Source organism: Heliangelus exortis, chromosome 13 (assembly GCF_036169615.1).
Source record: "Heliangelus exortis chromosome 13, bHelExo1.hap1, whole genome shotgun sequence".
NCBI classification, from domain to species: Eukaryota; Metazoa; Chordata; class Aves; order Apodiformes; family Trochilidae; genus Heliangelus; species Heliangelus exortis.
The window spans coordinates 8,559,955-8,583,556 of record NC_092434.1 but is presented as its reverse complement, the minus strand read 5'-3'; the positions used below and the strand labels follow the sequence as shown (position 1 = coordinate 8,583,556).

The 23,602-nt window shown below is 38.2% G+C and overlaps 1 protein-coding gene and 1 long non-coding RNA gene across 4 annotated transcripts in view; both read right to left on the bottom strand.

The window, feature by feature from the left end:
• The window catches only part of LOC139802023 (uncharacterized), a 316,071-nt gene that overhangs the window by 251,749 nt on the left and 40,720 nt on the right, over positions 1-23,602 (bottom strand). The gene's annotated exons all lie outside the window — the stretch shown is intronic.
• Positions 1-23,602, bottom strand: part of PEPD (peptidase D) — a 126,741-nt gene that overhangs the window by 94,630 nt on the left and 8,509 nt on the right. For all 3 annotated transcript variants that reach the window (XM_071756739.1, XM_071756740.1, XM_071756741.1), the window contains 4 exons: positions 14,253-14,316; positions 12,215-12,262; positions 10,485-10,546; positions 3,011-3,055 (listed from right to left, as the gene is read on the bottom strand). In XM_071756739.1, the coding sequence (XP_071612840.1) occupies positions 3,011-3,055; positions 10,485-10,546; positions 12,215-12,262; positions 14,253-14,316 (219 nt within the window). The remainder of the gene's footprint in view (positions 1-3,010; positions 3,056-10,484; positions 10,547-12,214; positions 12,263-14,252; positions 14,317-23,602) is intronic.

The following is a 23,602-nucleotide window of genomic DNA, read 5'->3' as shown; positions in this document are numbered from 1 at the left end:
ATGCTTTGCCCTTTGCCAGTACTGAACCATTTTCTCTGCATTTTATTAGAACACTATAATACTACAATACTAGAGCTGCCTTTTGTAGCTCACAGTTCTCCCTGGCTGGTTAAGAAAGCTCAGCCATTTCCCCTCTTGCTGGCAGTTTTGACAGCGTAGAGATCCCAGTTTTTCTGACAAGTATCACACAAAGCAGAGTAGTATAGAGCTTGCTGAATTTGAAATGATATGCACCAGTACAAGCACACAATTCAAATTCATTCCTACCCTACAATACAGCCCCTAAAAAAATTCTTCCTTAAAGGAAAATATTCTTAATTCTAAAAAATATTGCTTTCCACATAAAGTTTCTTAGGCAATAACTTGGCATTCCAAGGGAATTTCTACTTCAGGAAGTTTCAATACACATAGCCTGTCATTCATGTATTGATCTCACCAGACACTTAAATCCTAACAATGGTCTTTAACATACTTCTGACTTAAAATGAAAGCCACCAAACTCGATAAAACCTTTTTAAAAACACTTTTGAATGCAAATCTGAACTTGGCTTCACTTAGAATTCCCCTTCTTTGAAAGCCAGTTGGAGGGAAGGTGCATACCAAGCATCTCGCCCCTGTGAGCTCAAAGGCAGGATAAAATCAGAATTCCAGGCTGGCACTCACAATTCACAGAAGAGATTCTTCTTACACAACAGCTCCAAGTGTTGCCTTTCTACTGCCTCAGTGCTCCTTGTATCTCAGTTCAACCTCAGGGCACAGATCTCATGTTTGTCCATCTCTGAGCGTCCTAAGATTTAATGCCCCATTAAATCCAAACCCCATAGGAGAAACTCTTATCAGGTGACACCTTGGTAAGGTGGATGGAATCGGAATTAAAGCTAACTTGGGAACAACCTTGTAGCCCTCATCTAAAGCCTTGTGCAGCTAAAATTGTGATCTCTCTCCCTGTAGAACTGCTGTAGCTACAGATCAAAGCTTAGAATTTAGATCAAGCTCTCTTCGGGGTCCCTTTTCCAGCCCCTGGTTTTTCCTGCTAACAAGAGTACAAAAAGGTGAGCAAACAAGAGGAGCAGCAAAATTGTACTGTCAGATTAAAGATGTAGCTCCCTTCTCCACTCCTCAAACAGCTTGTCAGGTCACTTGGGAGATTCCTCCTCTTGCTGCTTTGCACATGATGACTTGTCAGAGGCTGAAAATTCCAAAAAACATCCCACATGCCCTACACCAAACCAACAAATTGAACTCAGGAGCAGCCATTTCTGCAGGAAAACAAGACTTTATGAATTCTAACTTAATTTACCTATCATTTTTAAAAGTATGGCATTAGGAGTCTCAGAGAATGTGTGAATATTTCTGTATCTTCTCTATCACAGAATTGCAGAATGTTAGGGGTTGCAAGGGACCTCTGAAGATCATCCAGTCCACCCCCCCTGCCAGAGCAGGTTCACCTAGAGCAGGTAGCACAGGATGACATCCAGGTCTCAGGAACTGAGACTCCACAACACCTCTGGCCAGCCTGTTCTGATGCTGTTAAACTCACAGTAAAGTTCTTCCTCACAGTTCAGTTGAACCTCCTGTGCTCCAGTTTGTGACATATCAATATCTGTAATGGCAGGACCTTGACTACTTAAGCATTAATGATACTTCTAAAAATATCCCAAGTTTTGCTGAGCTCCTTCTTTACCTAACTGTGTCTAATTTGTGCACTTCAAAAGCACATCCCTACAGATTTATTTCTAAGTTTGAGTTCTGTCTACATTCCTCAGGACTTCACACCACAAGGGCTGCATCAACTCATAAATTCAGAAATCAATTTTATAAGATAATTCATTGCTTTGGAAGAAAGACAAAACAGGCAAAATATTTTTTTAAAATGGTACCCCGTGCTTTCTCTCTTGCAAAGCACTCACATTTCCTCCCTGCACTCATCAGCAGGATTTGCAAGCAATGAGTCCCCACAACTACACATCTCCAAGTCCATCCATGACTCAGTGATGCAACAATGACTAAGCAAAGCTTTCCACTTCTCTTTTACAACTTTCTTGCCACACAATGAAAAATGGCTGTAACAACAGAAATGTGACCTATTAAAAATGCTACATGTTCCAAAATCACATTCAAGTTCAAAATACATCTCCACAGTTTTCAAGTTGGCAATTAGATGTAGAGAATGGTGGAAGACTGTTCCCAGCATATATAATAAACATTAAAAAGAATAATATGTAGTAGTATATAATAGAGTAGCCTACAACAGTGGCACTCAGAGTATACACCTTGTATTTTAAGATTTTGAGCTTATCTCTTAACTAAGGATTTGCTTCCTCTTTTCTAGATTAATACAGTCAAAAAGCTTAGATAAAAATCTAATCCATTACCAAAAATCCACTAAATTGTTTCTTCAGTTAATTTCCTAAATGGAAAACTAGAAAGCCCTATTTATAAGCAATCCTGAAGACAAAGTTAGCACAGCTTATCTAAAGAGCAAAACTGGTAAAATGTAGTGGCTTTGCAAGCTACTAGTACACTTAGTCACACTCTGTTTTTGTCTATTCTAGATAGGCTAATGTAGAATTCCCCTGGAATTACAAAGTAAAGTTACATAAGTAATAATTCAATAAAATTAATGCTGTTAAAATAAAGCCCAGAGAAGTAATAACACCTTATTAAATATTACCTGTTCAAACACAGTTTTCATCTACCTTTGGTTTTCATTGCTAGAATATGAATTATCCTCAGTTCTTTTCATATTCATACAAATTCACAATTCCACAAATGTGACTTAACTCCTAACACTTTCTATAAAACTGTAAATCCAAACAAAATTCTTAAGAAATGTTACAAAGCCCTGTTTTTATTTTTATGCACTATTTCCACCCCATAACATGGTATCATCTTAAAACTGAAAACTCATAAAGTAAGAGGCATATGCTAAGGGAATCTCTCCAAAGCTATGGTACAGACCATAAGCATGTTCAGCAATACTCAGAGAAAAAGGTTTTATGGTACTCACCATTCTGCAATTTCAGGATGAAGGATTTTATTGTTCACATTAAATCTAAATAAAACAAACAAACAAAAATTACAAATATTAAAACCAGCAGCAGAAACTACATATTTACTTCTTTTTTTCTAACTGTTTCTTCTCTGGGGATTTGAAAACTTAGAAAACCAAATATTGTATTGGAATTCAGCACAGATCCCAGTGAGGCAAATGTACACACTCACCTTCACTGTGCATGCATATAATCTTGAAATATATGAGACTAAACCAGATAGCTAATTTTAAGACTGCAGAAACCAGAGTAATGGTGTGTTCAAGATATGTTTATTAAACTTGTTTTGACAAAGATAAAATGCTATCAATTCACTGGTATGACTGACTTGGGCCAGACTGACCTCCAGAGGGTTGCTTCCTCATTGTTCTGTGATTTTAACTTTGCTCCTCAAAATCCCTTCAATTAAATTAAACAGTGAATTGCAAATGTCATCCTTTATATTATGCCTTCCCATTTTTACGTGCACAGAACTTGCATGTGATAAACAAGCTTGCTCAGAGGACTGTGAAAAGGAAAACAACCTCTCTGCCTTTTCCAAGCTACAGAGGAGGCAAAGGAAAAGCTTCCACCTCACCTTGGCCTCAAACGCTCAACTATTTTTCTGTTTATTTTCTACTTTAGCAATTCACGCATTCTTGGAACTATTTTGAGGCTCTCTAAATAATAACATTACAGTGGCCAATAGAGTAAGAAGTTGAGTAATTAAGTGGAACACAAATGGACTTTCAAGCATTGTTCAAGGATTTTTTTGCATACAATTTAAATGCCTAAGGAGCATTCTGCATCAAAGATATTTCTGTCTGACTCAGGACTGCTGGCTCTTCAGTTAGAGTATTTAAGAGAATTAAAATTCTCAAATCTTCAGAAGAATGTTATAAGACAACAATTAATTTTCCCACATTTTTGAAGGAAAAATTAAATATATTCCAGGTTATTAACCATTCTTTATATCTCAGAAGGGACCAACTAAAGCACAAATCCAATTTACAAAATGATTTAGAAATCACTTCTAATTGTGCCAGGGTCTTCCTGCATCCTCAGATAGCAGAAAAAAAACCCTGTTTCTATTTTTCAAAAACATAAGCTCATAAAATTATAAAATCCTAACAAGGTGAAGGTTAATAGCTTTGTGTTCCTACTCCAAGGCAGAAAACAACAACAAGGATGAGCTCTGTGGTATTCAGTACTATGGGTATTAATTAGAAACCTCTAGAAAAACAGCACAATACAAAAAGCCACAAGTCTTAGAACAATGCATCATTATAGAATAAATTTGATCAGTTGGAAACAAGTCTCGTAAAACCAGAGAAAATGGGCACTTTTTCAATTTAATCACTACCATCCCAACAACTATTACCTATGTATACAAATGCAGAAATGACTATGAAATGCAAGAGACATTAAATACAGATTTATACAAAATAAAATACATAAATGATATAGTAAAACATACCTATAAAAATTCCAAAAAAAACCCAAACAAACCCAAAAGCCTGAGCTCCCTTTTGGGCTGGATACCACCAAAGAAAACCAGGACACAGAAAAATTAAGCTGCAGCTGCAACAATAGACACGAGGACTTGCAATGGTTGTCATCAGTATGTCAGACAGAACACAGATCAATGAAGGCAAGTGTAAGGAGACACTGCAGCACTGCAGCAAGCTCCAACCCCAGCTCTATACAAGACAAGTATAAACTATTGTTATTATGAAGCACCCAAAGAATATAAAGGGCACGGAAGGGAAGGTACAGAAAGCAGCTGACTTAAGACCTGAAAATTCACATCTCTTCTCTCAAGAGCATCACATGTTCACTTAACCACCAGCATAAATGGATGAAACCAAAAGCAAAGCAAATGAACCAAAAACCATGAACCTCACAACTGATTCTCATCTAAGCATAAAAAGAAAAAAAAAAAAGGAAAAAAATTGTACACTGGCATAAGCTTGTAATAGCTCAAATAATGCTCTCTTGGAAAAGCAATTTCAGCCAGGAGATGAACCATCTCTGTTGCAGCCCCTGGATTTTACCTTTCCCGGCCCTCAGGGGTTCTTCTTGAACCACCTTTATGTTGCCATAAATGCAATCTTTACTTACTGGCTGGGACCACTTACTATGTGGCAGCTCCTTAAAACTCTATTTGCTGTCAATTGAGGAAGCTAATAAACACACAGCAAGGCAGCAGGATTGAAACAAGAGGGTTCTGAGGGAGTGTAGAAGAGACAGGAGGTTATCAGCTGAACGGCAATTTTCTCTCTCACCTGAAGACAGATTTTGTGATGTAGTGTCGAGTATGAAACAAGATCTTAGACCTCTGGGACACAGCATCAGTTCATATTTGGAGAATGATCTGATCTACTGCGTGTAACTTTTCCAAAGAAGCCAATGATTGAAGACTGAACTGTCTCAACTCTGCTCAGCTTGTGACAAGTGAGGGTCCTGTGTGAGTGGCCACAAGGCCACCCATTTATCACTGCTAGACATCTAAAGCTAATGACTCAAATTATGCTTCACTTTAGTTATAAGGCAGGTAAACAAACTACATCCTAAAAGTTACTGATTAAATTACAAGCTCAAGGAGAAGACCTTGTCATTACCAACAGGAGAACACAAATAGTGTTTAATTCACACAATTTGTGCACCAGTCCTACATGAAATAACACTACCTTGTTCATCCAGCAAAGTTGTTTTCCTGACAGACTGCCCTAATGTTAAGGGGATTGTACAGGGCAATCAAATTCTACATTTTCCTGCAATTTGCAAATGACTTAGATGATAAGTGGTCTTGAGGAAGAAAACAAATGAATATTTAGCTACAGTTTCAAACTCTAAGGTGTTAATGCTCCCATTATAATATTATTTCTTAGATCCCGGATCTAAGAAATGCATGTCCAAATTGATTTCATACTCGGTTGTCTTTTTACATGATAGACAATTTTATTATTATTATTTTAAGCTAGAAATTTACACCTTCTGTATAATGAGACCCTTTTTTTTGTCACACTTTTTGTGTATGCGGTGATAAAAATCTAAACAGATTAATAAGAGACGTCAGAACTTTCTACTTGTCTTCAACACAGAGAGTCTTTCCCTAATGCTTGACTTTGCTACTCAAGTGCAGTTCTGAGGCAAAAGAATTCACTGAAAAACTTTCAACATTACATACTAGTGCTTAAATTGTCCATCATTAACATAAATTGACGAGGAAAAACGCCCCCAATGCAGGGAGCGAAGATTTATTCAACAGTGTTTTGAAATATATGGCACATTACAATTTATCCATACAGGTTCAAAATCCATTTTTCACATGGTGAGCCACAGCATCTCAAAAACATTTTTCCAAGTGCTACATAACCACCACATGATTAGACATAAAAAATTACTAAAAAATTACACTTTGCTCTCTGAAAAATGGGTTCATGAATTAGGAAAAAAACCAACCAAACAAAAAACCAAACCAAACCACAAAATTAGCCTTTATTAGCAAACAGAAATTAATATTTCTAGCAAAAGTGAATTAGAACTAGTTTGGTAGTCTGCCTTCTACACTTAAAAGCTTAAGCTATCTGAAGCAACGAGAGCAAGTACATTCTGTAGGATTCATAAACAAAGACCCAAGGGGAGTTACCAGGCACAACATCAGTAAATGGTCCAGGTGTCCTAAGTCCCCTCCACTGCACCACAAAACAACCCAGCAAGCAGGGCAACTTCCCAAGCACCACCATTCCCCATTTTTACAGACTGCAGGAAGATACAAGATTTCTTCAGCACAATAGGCTTGGCTCTGTGAGAGCTACATGTAAACTAACAGAAGCCATGATATAATTCACTCTTACGGGCTCAACTATCAGCATAAAATCAAGCTTGATCATTGCTAGCACGACAAAAATAACTTTCAAGTGATCTTCAGGCTGACCATAGAAATAACCCCTGACCACAGTAATCATTTTGTCCCAAATAACTATTTATTACAGTGGAAAAATTAATCAAACGGTTTAGGTAATCATGTTCCAGGAAAAGTTCAAATGGTTCAAAAAGTAAGTCAATGAAGCAACAGCTTTAGGGCAAGAAAAAGGCAGTTTCTAACAGGAGCAGATGAGCAGTCTGCAAAGAGAGCAAGATTCAGCTTTTCCAAGAAATGGTACAATATTTCTTTAATTATCCACCAAAAAAACAAACAAGGAAACAAAAAAAAAAGCCTAAAAAACCAAACCGAAACAACAAAAAAACACAGCAGGGCACAGTGGGCACAGCCAGTACATGAGAAAAAAGACAAATGGGAGTAGAAAGAACACAAAAGGACCCTAGCAAGCAAATACATCTTGGCCAGGTAGCCAGAAAATGGAAACAAATAAGAACCCAGGAATAAAATACAGCATCATAGCTAGGGCAGAGCCCAGCCCAGCAGAGAACAAAGGAGACAGCCAACAAGGACAGTCACAGGCAGATGGGAGGGATGCTGGTTTGAAGCAACACAGTACTTGTACAGACTCTTGGTAGAAATCAATCTATAAGAAATACATACATTTCTAGAAAGGAAACATTTCATACAGGAGTGGTGCACAAGGAGGAAAGCAGGAGTGCAGAAATGGTTTAGGTCTGTGTCGAAAATAAATATAAAATGGTCTGATTTATACACAGTTACAAAAATATGAGGAGAACAGGGTTTAAAAGGAGCTCTTCTCCTCCTCTGCAACCCCAGTGAGCAGCCCTGCCTCTCCACACGCCTACTGCTGGCACACAGAGCAAACACACCCTCACGAGAGACGGGACAGCCCCAGAGAAGACAGAAGCGGGAGTCAGGGAGACCAAGGGAAGGTTGAAGTGAGAAGTGGTTTGAGGACACACTCCTTGTCAGAGGAGGGGAGTAGATCTTCAGCACACCCAACAATGCTCTTCTGTACCATGAGCACAGGAGGGGAAGCCACCAACCAGACCTGTCAAATGCAGCACAAGTAACAACTACGTGTCTAGGAGTGACCATATCCCAGGTCTCAAAAGAGAATTACCTGCTAAACTGATGAAATTTCCCCAAAAGAATAAAGCAGCATTCCTCTCAGAGCACAGTGACAGTATGTTTACCACAAACTGGGAAGCCAGCAATAAAATATCATTAATCCCTTTAAGTGTTGCAGGAGACATGCTATTAATATCTCAAATCAAGTGCTAAATGGAGTGGCTTCCTACCTTAATGTTGACTAGTAATAGAATGTGTTACTAATTAAACTCTAGTGTTTAGTGAAATTCAGGGGGGAAAAACAGGTCTTCAAAAAGACCTTTGTACATCATTCCCATAACCAATTAATGCTGGAGTTAATAACTGTTTATATTTTATGCAGAGCCGTCTCAAATAAAACTGGAGGTATCACTCCACACAGATTTTTGAGTCCACCTGTCTCTGGAGAGCACAAGATAACTGAGTACCTACTTGGTCAAAGCAACAGACCACCATAGTGCTGTAAGTAACAGCAGAAAGGACACCAAATAGTAATTTAAAAGGTCTTCTTACATTCCAGATGTCCTGGTTTGGGCCAGGATAAAGGTAATTTTCTGTCTTGTACTTTTGCTTTCAGCTAAGTCTCTTGTAAGTAGCTGCACTTGCTGAAATTAACAGCAAGTTTCTCAGTCAGTGTCTGCTTCTGGGACTGATAATGCTGGATGTTTATAGTTAATGCTAGAGACTGGTGTGCAGAGCCAAGGACACAGCTCAGTTCTGAGGAACATTCTGCCCTCCAGAAGGAGAGAAGGAGCTTACACCTGCAGCCCTCCTTTGGGGAGGAACGGATAAGATAGATGGCCAAATTGACCAGAGTATTCCATCCCATACACATCATACTCAGAATAAATTGGAGGGATCACGAGGGTCAAACTCCTTCCTGCTTCCCCTTCGTTGCCTGTTCCTGTTTGCTTCAGCATCCTGGGAGGATTCCATGGTTCCTCTGCCTGTGGTCCTGATCCGTGCCAGCCTGAATCTGTGTGTTCCTGCCTCCACTTCCCAACTGCTGTTGACTCCAGGAATCCAGCCTGGACTTTCCCAGAGCTGCTCTGCAGCCTTGGTGATGATGTGAGAGTTATTGAGGAAAAGGGAGGGAGGAACATGGTATTAATTTTCCTGTATACTTGTATATATTTAGTAATTTTTCCTTTATATCATTACTGTTTCATTAAAGCTGTGTAGTTTAGTTTCTAAGCCATAAGTCTTTCTCCCTTATTCTCTCTCCTTCCTTTATCTGGCAGGGGAGGGGGATTAATAGAGACCATCTGTCATTTGGTTTAATTGCTGGGCCAGTGTTAAATTTAATTAGTTTATATTTAACTCACTGAGCAGCAAAGGATGTCTAAATGTTTGCCACTTTGGAATATCCCTGACAGAATCTGTAAGTTTTTATTTAGGTTGCAAAGGGGAAAAGAAAGTAATTATGGAATCAGATTGCAGGTTTCAGTTCACACAACACAGAGAAAAAATTCACCCCAGCATAAAGCACGCTCTTAGACTACAGAACTGACTGCCCAGACTTAAAGTAAATTCTGTGCATTATGATCATCACTGCATAATTAATACGATGTCAACAGAGGTGGATGGAGAAAAATTCAGTGGGATGACTGCAAGTCAAGGATTGAAAAAAAAAAAAAAAAGGCCATTTACTCAACATCTCAGTGTGAGTGTTTATTTTATCAGTTTTTTTAATGGGAGTTTTTGTTTCTTTTTTGCCATACACTTCAGCTAAAATGGAAAATGACCTCATTTTAGGATATCATAGCAAAACAGCTGTATTTCATTCAAAATGAAGGCCATCATCCTCACATGCCAGACCAGGTTGTGATGTATTTTTATTTACTGTCTCTCCAAACCACTGCACACAAGAGGACATTTTCACCCCACTATTAGCCAAACTTCATAAACAGACAGCATATGAAGGGACTCCTAAAGATCAAATCTAAGTAGAAAGTTGATCTTTTATTTTACATGTCATGTGGCATCTTTTCAGAAGATTGTGAATCCTTAAGATCTACCTTAGTACTATACAAGGAAGTCACTAAGAGAAAGAAGCTGCTGTTAAAGATGCAGTTTTCTGAAATCTGAAAAACAAATATTCCCATTTCAAAAGTGGAAACGGAGGTAATGGGATATGTCTATTTAGTTTTAGATACTTAAAACAAAGACAGAAAAAAAAAGTAGGTGACCTTTTAGATGCAAAGGAGATTAAAAACAAATAAACAAAACAAAAAAAAACCCCAAACCACATCATTGCATTTCAAGTCATTAGAAACATGTCAGAGACTTTCTTTCCAAAGAAATATCAATACACTTGATCTGCCGTTCAGCATCCAGGCATTGTGGAAAAAAAAAATTACTTAATGTGAAATATAAAATGAATTCAATATAATCATGCAACAATCAGTGTATAAAAGAGCCTTGTCACTTACTGGCTGATTCCTTCAAATGAAGCTTCTTTGGAGACATTTCCACTATCAGTATTAACACCACGCTGGGAGGGAAAAGAGTGAAAGAACCATGATTCTGAGCCAAACACAAGTATTCAGAATTCAAATTGTGGGCAGAACCTGATTGCAGCATGTCTTTAGGAAAATTTATACATAAGTTTACTTGAATCACTATACATAAAAAACCCCAGACTGTTAAGTAAAATGTAGACCAATATAAATTATTTCTTCCATAAGAGAACACTGCAGAACTCAGGTTAGGATGTGCTGCATAGGAAATGACAAGCTTTGGTTTCTGATTCCCTTGTGTCTTAAGAGGGAGCTAGGAGACTTATTTAATAATAAAGGGCAAAGGAATTAAAAATGGGCAAGGTTTCTTCTGAAGTAATCTCATTTAAAAATAAATTATTATACGCTGCCTTGGCAATTTACTATTTAAATTTGCATGCTGATCCCCTACAGCTTTTCATTCAAGCAAGCAGCATAAGCAAGAGTATTTTGGCTGCTACACAGCAGATGAACACTTTGACATGTGCCCGAGAAACCCTGCAGAGCAGTGTTACAGTTTTGGATCTGAGACCACATGAGGAGAGGACCACGTTTTCATTCAGCCAGCAGAAAGAGAAGTGTTTTTCCTTTTCTGTAGACTTCTTCATGGCACTGTGAGGAATGTAAAAGCAACACAGCCTCATCCTCTCAGCCAGGAATTAGGTGAAAAATCTCTATTATAATGAGATGCTCAAAGGAGTAACAACTCATCAACAACTCGATCTGCAGAATGAACAGGAAGAATGATGACATATCCCCTTCCCCACTCATTTCTCTTGAACATGAAAAAAAAAAATAGGGGCATCTTTTATAGGCAGGCAAGGGGGATATTTGTGTTTATGTGTATACAAGTGCAAGAAAGATTGAAAGCTACTTTAGGCCTCTGTTCTCAATGAATAAAAGGAAAAAGATCTCATGCCACAGATGCCTATGCTTAAGGAGGGATGTCTTGTAAGACTTCTGTCTGGCAACTGTCTTGGGAAAAAAAAAATCAGGAACTGCCAGTGCGTTTGCTGTAAGAGAAAGCTCCAAGTCAGCAAATCATTTTTTATACATATTGGAGACAAGAAATCAGACACTCTTAATAGTGAGAGGTTTTAACAAAACATTTGTCAAGGGGAGAAGCTGTGAGACAGCTGATAAGAAGAAGAAACTCAAAAGCTTTACATCCATTCAACCTTCTTCCAGACAAATAAGCAAGCACCATTCAAAATACTTGTCAGGTATGTGATAACACTCCTTCCAGAAGTTTTTCCTACCAATCCAATCAACACAGAAAAAGAATTCCCTGAATCTTTGTGGGATCCCCAAAGAAAGGCTCAGACATGCTCATGACAAGACCAGAGCAGAAGAAGAGAAAAATGGAGTCTGGAGTCATTGTACATTGGCAGGAAGACAGATATCACGATGGACATTAGGAAGGCTTGTCATGTTTTACTAGAAACCATGTATAGCTTTTGGCAGAGAGAATACAGACTGGAAGGACAAAGGTTACAAATCTTGAGATCATGGAGGAGCCAGAAGACTAAATGACTATACACAGGTAGGTTCAAATATGGTAAAAATGAGGAGGGAAAGATAAGGAATGGCAGTACAAAGAAATACCAAAAAAACTGATCTATCAAAGAAAGTGGGTAGTTACTCTTTGGAATAAAATAACTCACCAAAGTAAGAAGAACATCAGGTTTCTTCGAAGCCAAGACACTGCATATCTAAAAAGAAGTTTTAGATTGCTATTATTTTTCTTTTTTTCTTCCTTATAATCACAGTGATATCAATTTTATCAAATTTGCTGTACACAAAGAGAGCAGTAGGGAAAAAAAATACTCTGCTGATATCTTTCAGATATTGTAGTATTACCTGATACTGGCAACAACTCAGAAGATTACAAAATATTTAGATAGAAACACAGTGCTTAAGTGGATGTCCTTTAAACACATCATAAATAACAACTATGATCTTAAGTCTACTATTAACCTTAAATATTACCCAAAAAGCTGTAATGTCACACAGAGATCGGGAACAACGGAACACTTTGTATCCTCAACACACTGCTGTATAGAAGCCACATGTGCGTTTATATTATTGTGTTACAAGGTGGTAAATACTTAGAAATTAATGTTAACTGTTATTGTCAGTAGGCCACCTTTTACTGACTAATACTTAATTAGGATCTTTCAGTATCTTTCAAACATTTCCAAAATGCGAACAGAATCATTGGGCTTGTAGAGAACTGGGCCTTCAGAGCAGATGCAGGAAGGTGGCACTGAATCACACATTCCTTGGAAAAGAACAAACAATGTAATTCCATGGAGCACAGGTCTAACAACTTTAAACCACTTTCTCATGCTACTAATATTAACAAAATAAAGCACACGGCAGTGAGATATAAAAATATCAGTTCCACATTAATTATTTCTTTTCTCTCCCCATGAAATATCAGGATTACACATTCTCACAGGGTGGTCATTTGTTGTCATAAAAACTATCTTGTAAATCAGATGGTATAAAACAAATCCTTGACAAATCCAACAGAAGTTACAAACAGGACCTTTGAAAGCTGAACAGTTTAGTTGCAAATTTCAACTGCTTCTCTCTTTCATCCATGTAGCCTGGGTGGAAAACAGCCTGAATCTTGGGACACTTTCATGGTCCACATGAAGAGCTCTTTTTCATATCAGTAAGTTTTTTAAGCAGTAAGAAGCAGAGAATAGAACTGCAATAAAGGCATTAGCTGATGGAAAGTGACCCAAAACAAACCATGTATTTCCCACTTGTAATTTTCAATGTCTGACAGATGAGTATTGAAGCACCTGCACTCTTTCCAAGTCCAACTTAGACACTTCAAAAAAAACAATCTCTCCACAGCTTCCTCCACTTCCAGCTACTGAAATATAGGATTAAAATTCACTTCATAGCTGAATTCTTAATGAAAATGAAATGAAACATTCTTGTAGCTGATGATAGCAAAATTTTTGGTCTAGTGAGTCAGAGTTAGCACTCTGTAGGGACAGAAGTATCAGAGTCCTCCTCTTCCAGCTGGTCTCAACATGTATCACCAACAGAGCTTGGCAGGGCAGGAATCCTGCCCTTACCCTATCAGAAATGATAACTAGGCAGGTGCATAAGTATGCAAACATCTGCTCAGAAGTGAAATGAGAAACCTAACTAAGCAAGTCACACTTGCATTTAAAAATATGAATATATTTGCTTATCCAAATATTAGAATGATTCAACACAAGCTAGGAGAGTAAAGCAGGCAATCTTTCCTCACAGCTCTTTGAAGGCATAAAATAAATGTAGGATCTCAAGACAGATAGGACATGCAACCTCCCCGAAAGCTGCCTTCTCAAATCTGGAAGACAGTGAAAAAATGTATTTAGCAACATGTTTCTATTGGATAAAGACACAGACTGACAGGTCTCATGATGCACAGAACACATCTATGAGACTGTCGCTGGATTACGATCTTAACTCTTCAGTTAAAAACAGCATCCCTTTTTTCCTTTTTTTTTTTTTTTAATAGAAAAAAAGTTACAAGAGCTTTGTAAGAATGAAGGACACTCTGCAGTAACTGGGGGTTGAAAGAGTCCTATCAAGTTAGGAGACATGCAATAAGCAGATGACTAAAATTAAGCAAAATCATTGTCACATATTGATTTTGTATTCATAGAAAAATACTCAGAAACACAGAGAACTCACCTCAGTCACATAGTGGACCTCATCCACAGCGTATTTCTTCTTGAAGAATTCAGGGGGATGAATCCTTTGGAAAACAACAAAAGAAAAAATTGTGTTTGGCTTTATTGTTATATTTATTAAGGCCACAGAAAAAGAAATAATGTCCTCTACCATCACAACAACAGAACCAGATATGAGGAATTTTTTAATAATCTTATCCTTAACTCCATTTCTCAAAATAGGGAATTGCACAGAAAAGTTGCCACAGTTACAAAAATCAGAATGCTTTATTCCAGTCCATGCTTAATACTTAAATTTCATTGTCTTCTCATGAATTAAAGGTATTTTTTTCCCCATTCACTCACTCTACACAACACAGTTCTAAGGATTTTTGCCATGCTGTTTGTATAGGACTTTCCAACTTATCAGACATTGGAAAGACACAGAAATAGCAAAGAACCAGTTTGTGTTTTTGTTATACTCAAAGAATGAACAAAATATTCCTTTTCTACCCCAATAACCCCTCTGAAGTGAGCACAAGCTGGCTCAGGGCTTCTAAGACAAGGTCTCTGGTACCTCTATTCCTCAGTACACCAGAGATCCACTCCTTTAACACACCAGGGTGTTCAACTTTATATGTCCATGTCCAAAACTAAATAATTTCTGCTGTTTTCTCACAGTACCCAACCAGAGACTTTTTTTTTCTAAATGCAAGAACGTGGGAGTCCTGTGAAAGATTTGCTTGCAGTCAGCTGGGGCAGATGCTGTTATGGATCTGTGGTCCAGGGCTCCCCCACCAACCCCATAGCAGTGGCTGTACCACTGCTCATGCCTGAACAGTAGCAGCCAGTTATTCATGAGATCTGAGTCTCTGATTACAATCTCTATCCCTCTGAAACTGAGTAGCACCAGTGTAATTCTGAAAATGTAGTCTCAAAAGTAAAAAAGAAAAAAAACCACCCAGCTCACATCCTTCCATGAAGTAAAGAAAACAAGAGAAAAAAACACAGTTGGAAGAACCAGAGAAAGATCCTGTGCTGATCTCCTGCTTCCCAAGAGACTGTAGGAAAGCTGGAGCTATGCACACACAGGAACACAAGAACAATTTGGGAAAGAATAAATCAGGCTGGAGATCAAAGCACATTTATAACCCCAAGAGTGAGGAACAGCAGAAGTGGTGAGTCAAACAGCTCAGCATCTTTCAGAGGTGCTCCATAACAAAGGCATTTGCTGTAGCTGCCTGCAGTACCAGGTGGCTAGAGCACTGATTTACCTAATTTTTTCCACCTTGTGCACTCATTTTTCATTTTACATTCCTGTATGCTCCAAACAGTACTTGGCCAAAACATGAACAGAACATGAAAACATTTATGGTGTTCTCAAGAAGTAAATCATGGTTGTTGGGTTTTTTTCATTTATTTATCTGTGAAAGTACTACTCAAAAGTTACACAAAAATATCTTATGTTCCCTTTTGCAGTGCTCTTTCTGTAGATTCTTCCCACCACTGCTGGAGATTTCAAAGCAGTTACCATTTATCTTCTCTCCCTGAATAATTTCCCATACGATTAAAAAATAACTACAGCCTCTTATCTTTCTATACCCTGATTTTATAGTTCCCTTACCTCCAACTTCTGCATATTCAGTTTCTCCTATAGGCATCTCTTTTTCCACTCCTTTATTCCTCACACACTGAAGAACTTTAATATTCCAGAAACATCATGAATAGATTTAGCAGTTTCAATTTTTATTCTGTTTTACAATTTCAACCAACTCATCTGGTATCAGAAGAATCCCAATAGTAAAACCAGCTCATTTATGGCCAATGGTAGTTTATGGTAATATATGCTCTTCACAGCAATACCTCCAAAGCACCACTCACAATTAGCTGCATTGTTTGAATAAAAGTAACCGTTTTTTGTGAAATAAGTATTTCTTTAAAGTATGCCCACAAATGTGCTAGGCTTTATTCACTTCACTTCATGCCAGTAAATCTAATTTTTCCAACATATCACTAAGAAAACTTCTGTCTTTTCAAAAGCTGTTTTTCAAATTCTTTTTTGTTTGTTTGTTGGTTGGTTGGGGTTTTTTGCTGTGTTTTTTGTTAGTTGCCTCCTTTAATTTTGTGGTCTTCAGGACACTGCTGCTAATTTAATTCTTTGATTATGGCTAATATTAATTCATTATTGATTGCCTTCCAGCTGTAATCCCTCCAACACCTCTTATGTACACTATCACTCTTTTGAGGAACAAAAGTAGTTCATCATTCCTTCAAGGCTGAGGATTTTTTCTCTACTATGAGAAAAAGAAAACAGCAGTTTCCCACAGTGCTCTGTCCTCTCACTGTTATCAAACTAGGTCATCTTCCAGCTACTTTCAACTCCATCACACCTAACGACAAGCTGCCACATTTCCCAGATGTGCACCTCCTTGCTTGTCTTGTCCTTGCTACCTCGCTCAGAAATCAGCAAGACTTCAGGTGCAAGGTAGAGAGCCAGATTCCTTAGCTCCTCTCTGAAACACTCAAGGCTCTGCCTCACTTCTTTCTTTCAGCCATTTAGCACCTCTGACCAGATGGTTCACATACACTTCCCACAGACCACCATCCCCTACCTTTCCCACAGAAGCAGTGATGCTTTAGTGATAAAGTCACTTCTTCCACTGGGAATACTTGTGCAGAGATTCACCCCACTGCAGAACTGTACCAATGGAAGGAAAAAGTCCACATGGAAGTCTATGCTAGGGCTGAAAAATTCTGTGCTGTCACATACAGAAAAGCAGTATGAAAGGCATAACAAAAGCCCAGGAGGAAAGAGGAGCAAAGATGACCTTCATTGAGACCTTTCCATATTCTCTCCAGTCTCTTCATTTTTTTCCCAGTTTGGGGAGGGATGTACGAAATAATATTGCACACCAACATTGTATTTACTGTAAAAAACTACCAGTGCAGAGTTCCTTATCAGATACAGGGTTCATTATTCATTTTTATCCAATTTAAATGCAAAACACTGACCCTCACTGTCACAGGAAACCATTACCTTCCACAGAATGCTCACTGGCATCACCAAAATCAGTTACATTGAGTTATGATCATTTCCAACTCACAGAGATGAGGAGTACTTCCCTCTGCAAATGACTATCAGACAGGTGGAATTAGTTAATTGGCTACAATTCTTAGGTTCAGCTTTCTCTTTTGTAATGCTGCTATGGGCTGCCAGTTTCAAAATTCTGATTAATCACTGCAGAGACTACACACAAAAAACCCCACAGCAAGTCATATATTAATTAGAAGGATTATCCAAGTGAAATATGTGATCCCAGATATTACTGAATCATGTCTCTCCTTATCTATCAAAAAACCCCAAACTTTCGAAAGCAGATGTTAACAGAAGCAATGGCCTAATATTTACAGGCTTTTGGAGGGGAGGGAAGAATGTGCAACAATTTTTAGATTAGCTGGCAACATAAATCAGCAAAAAACTACAGAGAAAAACACACTTCAGCTCTACAAAGACTCAATATCCTTTCCCTATAACCCCAGCCATGCTTTCAGATCCACAGCTCCTGACAGGTAACAAGAAAGGGATGTTCTTAAAAGCAGTAATCAAAAGTAAGAATTAACCTAGCTGGAACAATAACAGAATAGGGAAATATCAAAGACACTATTAATGACAAAGTCATTTTTACACAATAATGTTCAGGGTACAGTACCCTCTTAAAAGGTTCTACAAGTATTATTGCCTAAAATGCAAGAAAAATTGTCCAAGTTTATATCATAAAATCAAAAGAGGAAGGCTCGTGATATGGTGAGACAGAAAAGATAAAACTTGCAAACTTCACTTGCAAAGCCTTCTGCTTTATGGGGATGTAACAGCATTGCTTCCTCTGTTCCATCCTAAGTTTCATGTAGTGAAATGAGGCAACCAGGTGGCACTAAGTGCCAGGTAATGGGCATGACCTTGTGTTAAGCCCACCTGTGCCTGATTAGGGCGGGCCCCTACTGCGGATGTAGAAAGACGAACCTCTTTTAGGTACTCCAAGGTCCAACCAGGTCCTCCAGGAGAAACTCACGAATAGTGCTCTGAGTCCAATGCTCTCAGGGCTGACCAGACTGAATTGGTGCTACTGCTCCGAAAGTGGCCTCCCCCTGGCTTCCTCAGGTGTGAGCTTTATTGGCCCCCTAATCCTGCTCATGAGCAGTAGGGGCCCGCCCTAATCAGGCACAGGTGGGCTTAACACAAGGTCATGCCCACTACCTGGCAATTAGTGCCACCTGGTTGCCTCATTTCACTACACTTTCACATTCAGAGTAACAGATATAAACCACCACTTTATGGCAAATTCATTGTGTCTTGACCAAATCGTTTCTACTAAGGAAAGTAAATGCCTGCATTAGGATGCACACTGTGCCTGCATGGGGCACTGCAGCATGCACACAGTCACTGCCAGCACGTCAGTGCTGGAGTTACATTGACTTGTTCTTCACTTACATGAGGGAAAACACATGTGCAAGGACTAAATTGGACACCCACAGTTTTCAGCCACTGAAGTTCTACACAGTCAAAAACTCATTTCTCAGGCCTTGCAAAAATGATCTTAAAGCAGAGTAAAAGTTTCAGTGAGACTGCACTAAGAAGTGCAGAAGTGCACTTAGCAAAGACTAAGAAACTTTGCAAAACTTAAAGCAGATGAATAGAAATACATCAGCAAAGCATGCAGAGCTGAAGGAGGAAAAGGGATACAAAAGCAACTTCTACTGCTGTCGGAGATTCACCAATAAACTCCCTCTTCATTACAACATCAAGTTAACAGATGGCAAAGCACTAACCAAATAAGGTGTCAAAAACTGCTAGGACAACAACACAGGAGGCTTTACAAGATACCAGCTGATGTTCCTGACTTTGTCCAAAAAAAAAAAAAAAAAATACAACCACCTATATATCCAAAGCAATTTCACTATCTCAAATTAGAATATTACAAGGCATCAAGTTAGATTTCAAACAAAAAGTACTAATGGACTTACTGATAACACAGACAGCATTCTCTAGATTTGTTTTGTATTTTGAAAGACATAAGTAACTGCATACACATAAAAAGTAACTGCATCCAGTTGCTCCTTTTGAGACAGTCCAGAGTAACACAGATTTTGAGAAAAAACAGAATTAAAAGAAATTGAACTGAAAATGAAGACTCAAAGATGACTTGATTGGAAGAGGTAAGGAGAGCTGTAAATAAAGCCACATCTAGCAGAGGGCCTGAGTCTGTATGCACAATGCTGCACATGGGACACTGGGTATGTGACACTGCACCTCCCAGCCCTACAGATTATGTGGAAGCAGAATAACTGAGCAACACAGTCAGGTGTTAAGAAATCAGTAATAAAGTATTGAAGAGATTCCCACAGTTCTCCCTAATAAAAGCCAAGCTCTGAACTACCTACTTAATGTATACTAGAGTATACACAGTAGCCTCACTGCTCCTGCTGAGCTATTCCCACCACAAGCTTTCCCAGAAGACAGAAAGTTCTCTAGGCTTTCTATAAATTCAAACTTAAGAAGCAGTGCTTCAATTAGACATTTAAGAGACACTATCATGCGCTACCCAAAACCCTCAAAAATCACAGAAATTTGCAATTGGTAACCTTTGCTTTATTTCTCTCTGCAAATAAAATTCTCCCTTGGAGAGAAGGGCTCTTAACTAGTACAGAAAAAAACGGCAACACAGGAAATGTTTATATACTGAAATTCCTAAAAGACTTCTTGTCAGCATAAGACTGCTGACAAATACTCATTAGAAAGTTCTTTTCTCATAAAAAGAGCACAAAAATAATGACAATGGTTAAGAGAGGTTATATAATTTCTAGGTCACTACATAACAAGAGTGTTACACTCCAGCACTGGTCTCAGGTCATGCTTCTTTACTGAGAAAGTTACATACTGAATCTGCCAGTAGCTGATTTGGTTCCACTTTTACTTTGGAAAAATACCTACATTAGGAGGAAAACGAGCAATATTTTATGTCCCACATATAAAAGCACTACAGCAAACTCTGGAATGTGTGCAGCATGTCCCACAGCTCCAATATTATTCAGTAATAGCATGATGTTTACAGCATCATTAAGATTACCTGAACAGCTTCAAGAAAGCAATGATACTGTTCTCATCTCATCTACTTGTAAAGAAAACTAAACCATGATGGAACTTGCCACAACAGCTCATTGGGCACAAAGAAAAGGCAGAACCTATCCATCCCAACAGCGCCTGATCTACCATGCCATGTTGCCCCTGAAAGAGAAAGATGTTTCTGGTATTCCCCAGGGCTAGCATCAAGGCCACATATTTTGACACCCAGAGCTCAGCAAGTTTACAGGCAAAGGGGTACACAGCAACTAAAACACAATCTGTCTGGCTTTCACTCACATTTAGCATTTAAAAAGCATTATTGATTATACTTTTTGTTATCTTATTTTAACAAACAGCTGGGTTTGTTCTTTCCTCTCTCAACAGAGACAACACACTTGAGAGAAAGAGTCCTTCCTGAGTGTACCAATGCAGCACAGGTCAAAGGGTCCTAAAAAAAAAACTAAATAAAACACTTACAACCAAGAGCAGAGCTGAAAATGTGGAATTTTAGAAGTACAAGAGTAGAGGCATGACTGTAGGTTATTACACATGGGAGTTTTTCACTGAAGAGCCTTCTCAAATCCAGGCAGGCAAGAAGCAGAGCTCTGCAATCCCACCAGGCAGCTGCACAGCAGAAGGCAAAAGGCAGAGCTTGGTCAGAGCACTGCTGGGAAATCCCCACAGGCATTTCCTTTGAGGCAGTTTTACCTTCCTATCAGCTGCAGTTCAGTCATTGGAGGAAAATCACATGGCACACCTGAGCAAAAGAAAACTTGGATTTTCTGGTATTTCAAAATGTTATCAGTTTATACAACCGAACTCGATGCTCCTGCTAACACATTAAACAAAGTATAAAATAAGAAATGCCTGGTGGGTATTAACAACATTCCCTGCCATGCCACAGGAATGAGACATGCATAAGCAAGACAACTTTTTCATACTGTGGTTTGAAGCCACATGGAGATACCAAAAAACTCTGCTGTGGCACTGTCAAGCACATTTACTTAGTCCTGGGTTTGTTTCTCAATACCCCCAAATGAAAAAGAGGAGAGGAAAAAGAAGAACACTTTCTAAACCACCAACTTAAGCATCCAGTTCAAGGTGTATGCTAGTAGAGGTTGCAAATCAATGGACTGATATAAGTTGCTATTATTGTTTAAAGCATTCTCAACAAGAAACACAAGGAAACTTAAGCAGCTAGAGAAAGCAAAGATTTATAAAAATAATAAAAATAATTACTGTAGTGAATAATTACTGTAGTGAAAGCCAGAGAAACAATACACATTAATCCTGGACCAGCAAGTTTGTGGACTATGAAAATACTGGGGCAATGACTAAACTGATCATTTAAGGAGTCAGAGCATTAGAGCAGCACTATTTAGAGAAAAACAATCATCAGTGAAGTGGCAAGAGCAATCCAGACACTAATTATTCTGTAAAAGTAATTATTATCCACAGAGAAATAGCATAATAAATGAATGGGAGAGAAGAAATGGAAATCACTGTACTATGGAGAGAACTGGGATCATGAAAAATAAGCAGCATAGGGAATTGTACAAGTAAGTCTCATCAATCAAAAGTAACCAGCTTTATTGTACAGTTTTAAAAGGATCCGATGAAGGGTAAAGCAACAGATGTCCTATCTGAATAAAAGTAAAATATTTGATGAAAATCTCCCTCAAGACTTAACTGTCCAAAATCAACTCAAAATGCCTTGGACAGGAACAATCCGATGAGACCTGAGACCAAAAAATTAGTCAGAATAAAAATGTGAAACCCCAAGGTAGAAAATATGAATAAATAAATAAATAGCTAAAAAAATGAGCTTTTCAAGGGCTGGGAAGCCCTCCAGCCACCACAAAGAATAAAAAGCAGTGGACTGCAAGTCTTGTTACTGGGATACTACAAAGACTGAAATTAGTTCACATGCTATTCAGAAACACATCTGAGTATGGTCATGAGGTCCACAGATAGCATTTGCAGGTGTGGTAACAAACTTTGTAGATAAATTGGATTGCCAGTGGGTACAAAAAAAGTAAGATGATAACCTAAGGTGATTAAAAGCTGATTTATGATTTTTTTAATAGTAAAATAAAGATTCAGTGGGTAGGCAGAAGGGACAAACATCAGGAAGAGATCAAACTGATAGACATGGAAAAAGAAAAAACTAAACATATTTCATTTTAGAGAAGAAATTACAAGAAGAAATACCAGGGGATGATATGGCAGATATTTAGATCACAGTATATTATCTGAACACACAGCTCCAGAGCGTGCTATGGGGAAGAGGACCTGTATATTCCACAAGAATAGAACTCATCCAGAAAGTGTCCTTCCTTCTTACAAAATCTACATCAAGAGCAGCAGTTAAGGTGATTTAAAGTTTGCTACCTACAGCACACATCTACACTCCACTACCTTTCCAAAGAGCTGTCTCTAATTTCAGCTTGCATAGAATGGGCTTACTACAGACCTCACCTTCTTGTAGCCAAGCCTAAAGCTAATTAATAGACCCATTTCAGCCACCAGGTCATAGTCAGACAAATATACCATAATGTACACAATTTAATACTCACAATTATTCAAAATAAAAATGCCACAAAATTTCACCAAACCCTATTAAGAAAAAGAGAACAAGAAAGTGATTTCTTAGCTTCTAATTTTCATGGTCACATGCAGTCTGTAGGGAAAAAAGAAGGTAAAAGCCTAAGTAGCCTGCAAAGCTCTTTGTTTACAAAAATGGGTGAAAAACCAAACACACAAAAACGCCAAGTACATTCTTCTACACCTTTTTCCAAAGGCAGTAAACCTTCTTGGCTTTGCTGAAATCAGTAAAGTTTTATCACCAAAACCAATGGTTGATTTTGGTTGTATTCTACCTAGAAAATGATTACAAAGTTAAAAAGCTTCCTCATTAGGTCACTGAGAAATTATTAACATTTACCAAGCATTTCATTGGGCTTCATCACAGCTCCAGAGTGCCACATCAAGGTTCAACTTTGCAAACACAGAGAGCTTCTACATCAAATTCATGGAAAAAATGTTGCTTATGCTGGCTGCAACGTTAGATTAATGTTGTTACACTTACCAATCAGCCAGCAGGGCTTCAAAGAAAACACAGGAAATTGCACATAAATATTGCTCTGTCCCATTTAGTATGTATTTCTAAAGTTAGAGCATGAAAGCGTTAAATATTTTTGTTTTCCATTAAAAACACACTTTATGTGGCAAGGCAATTAAGTTATTTTGGC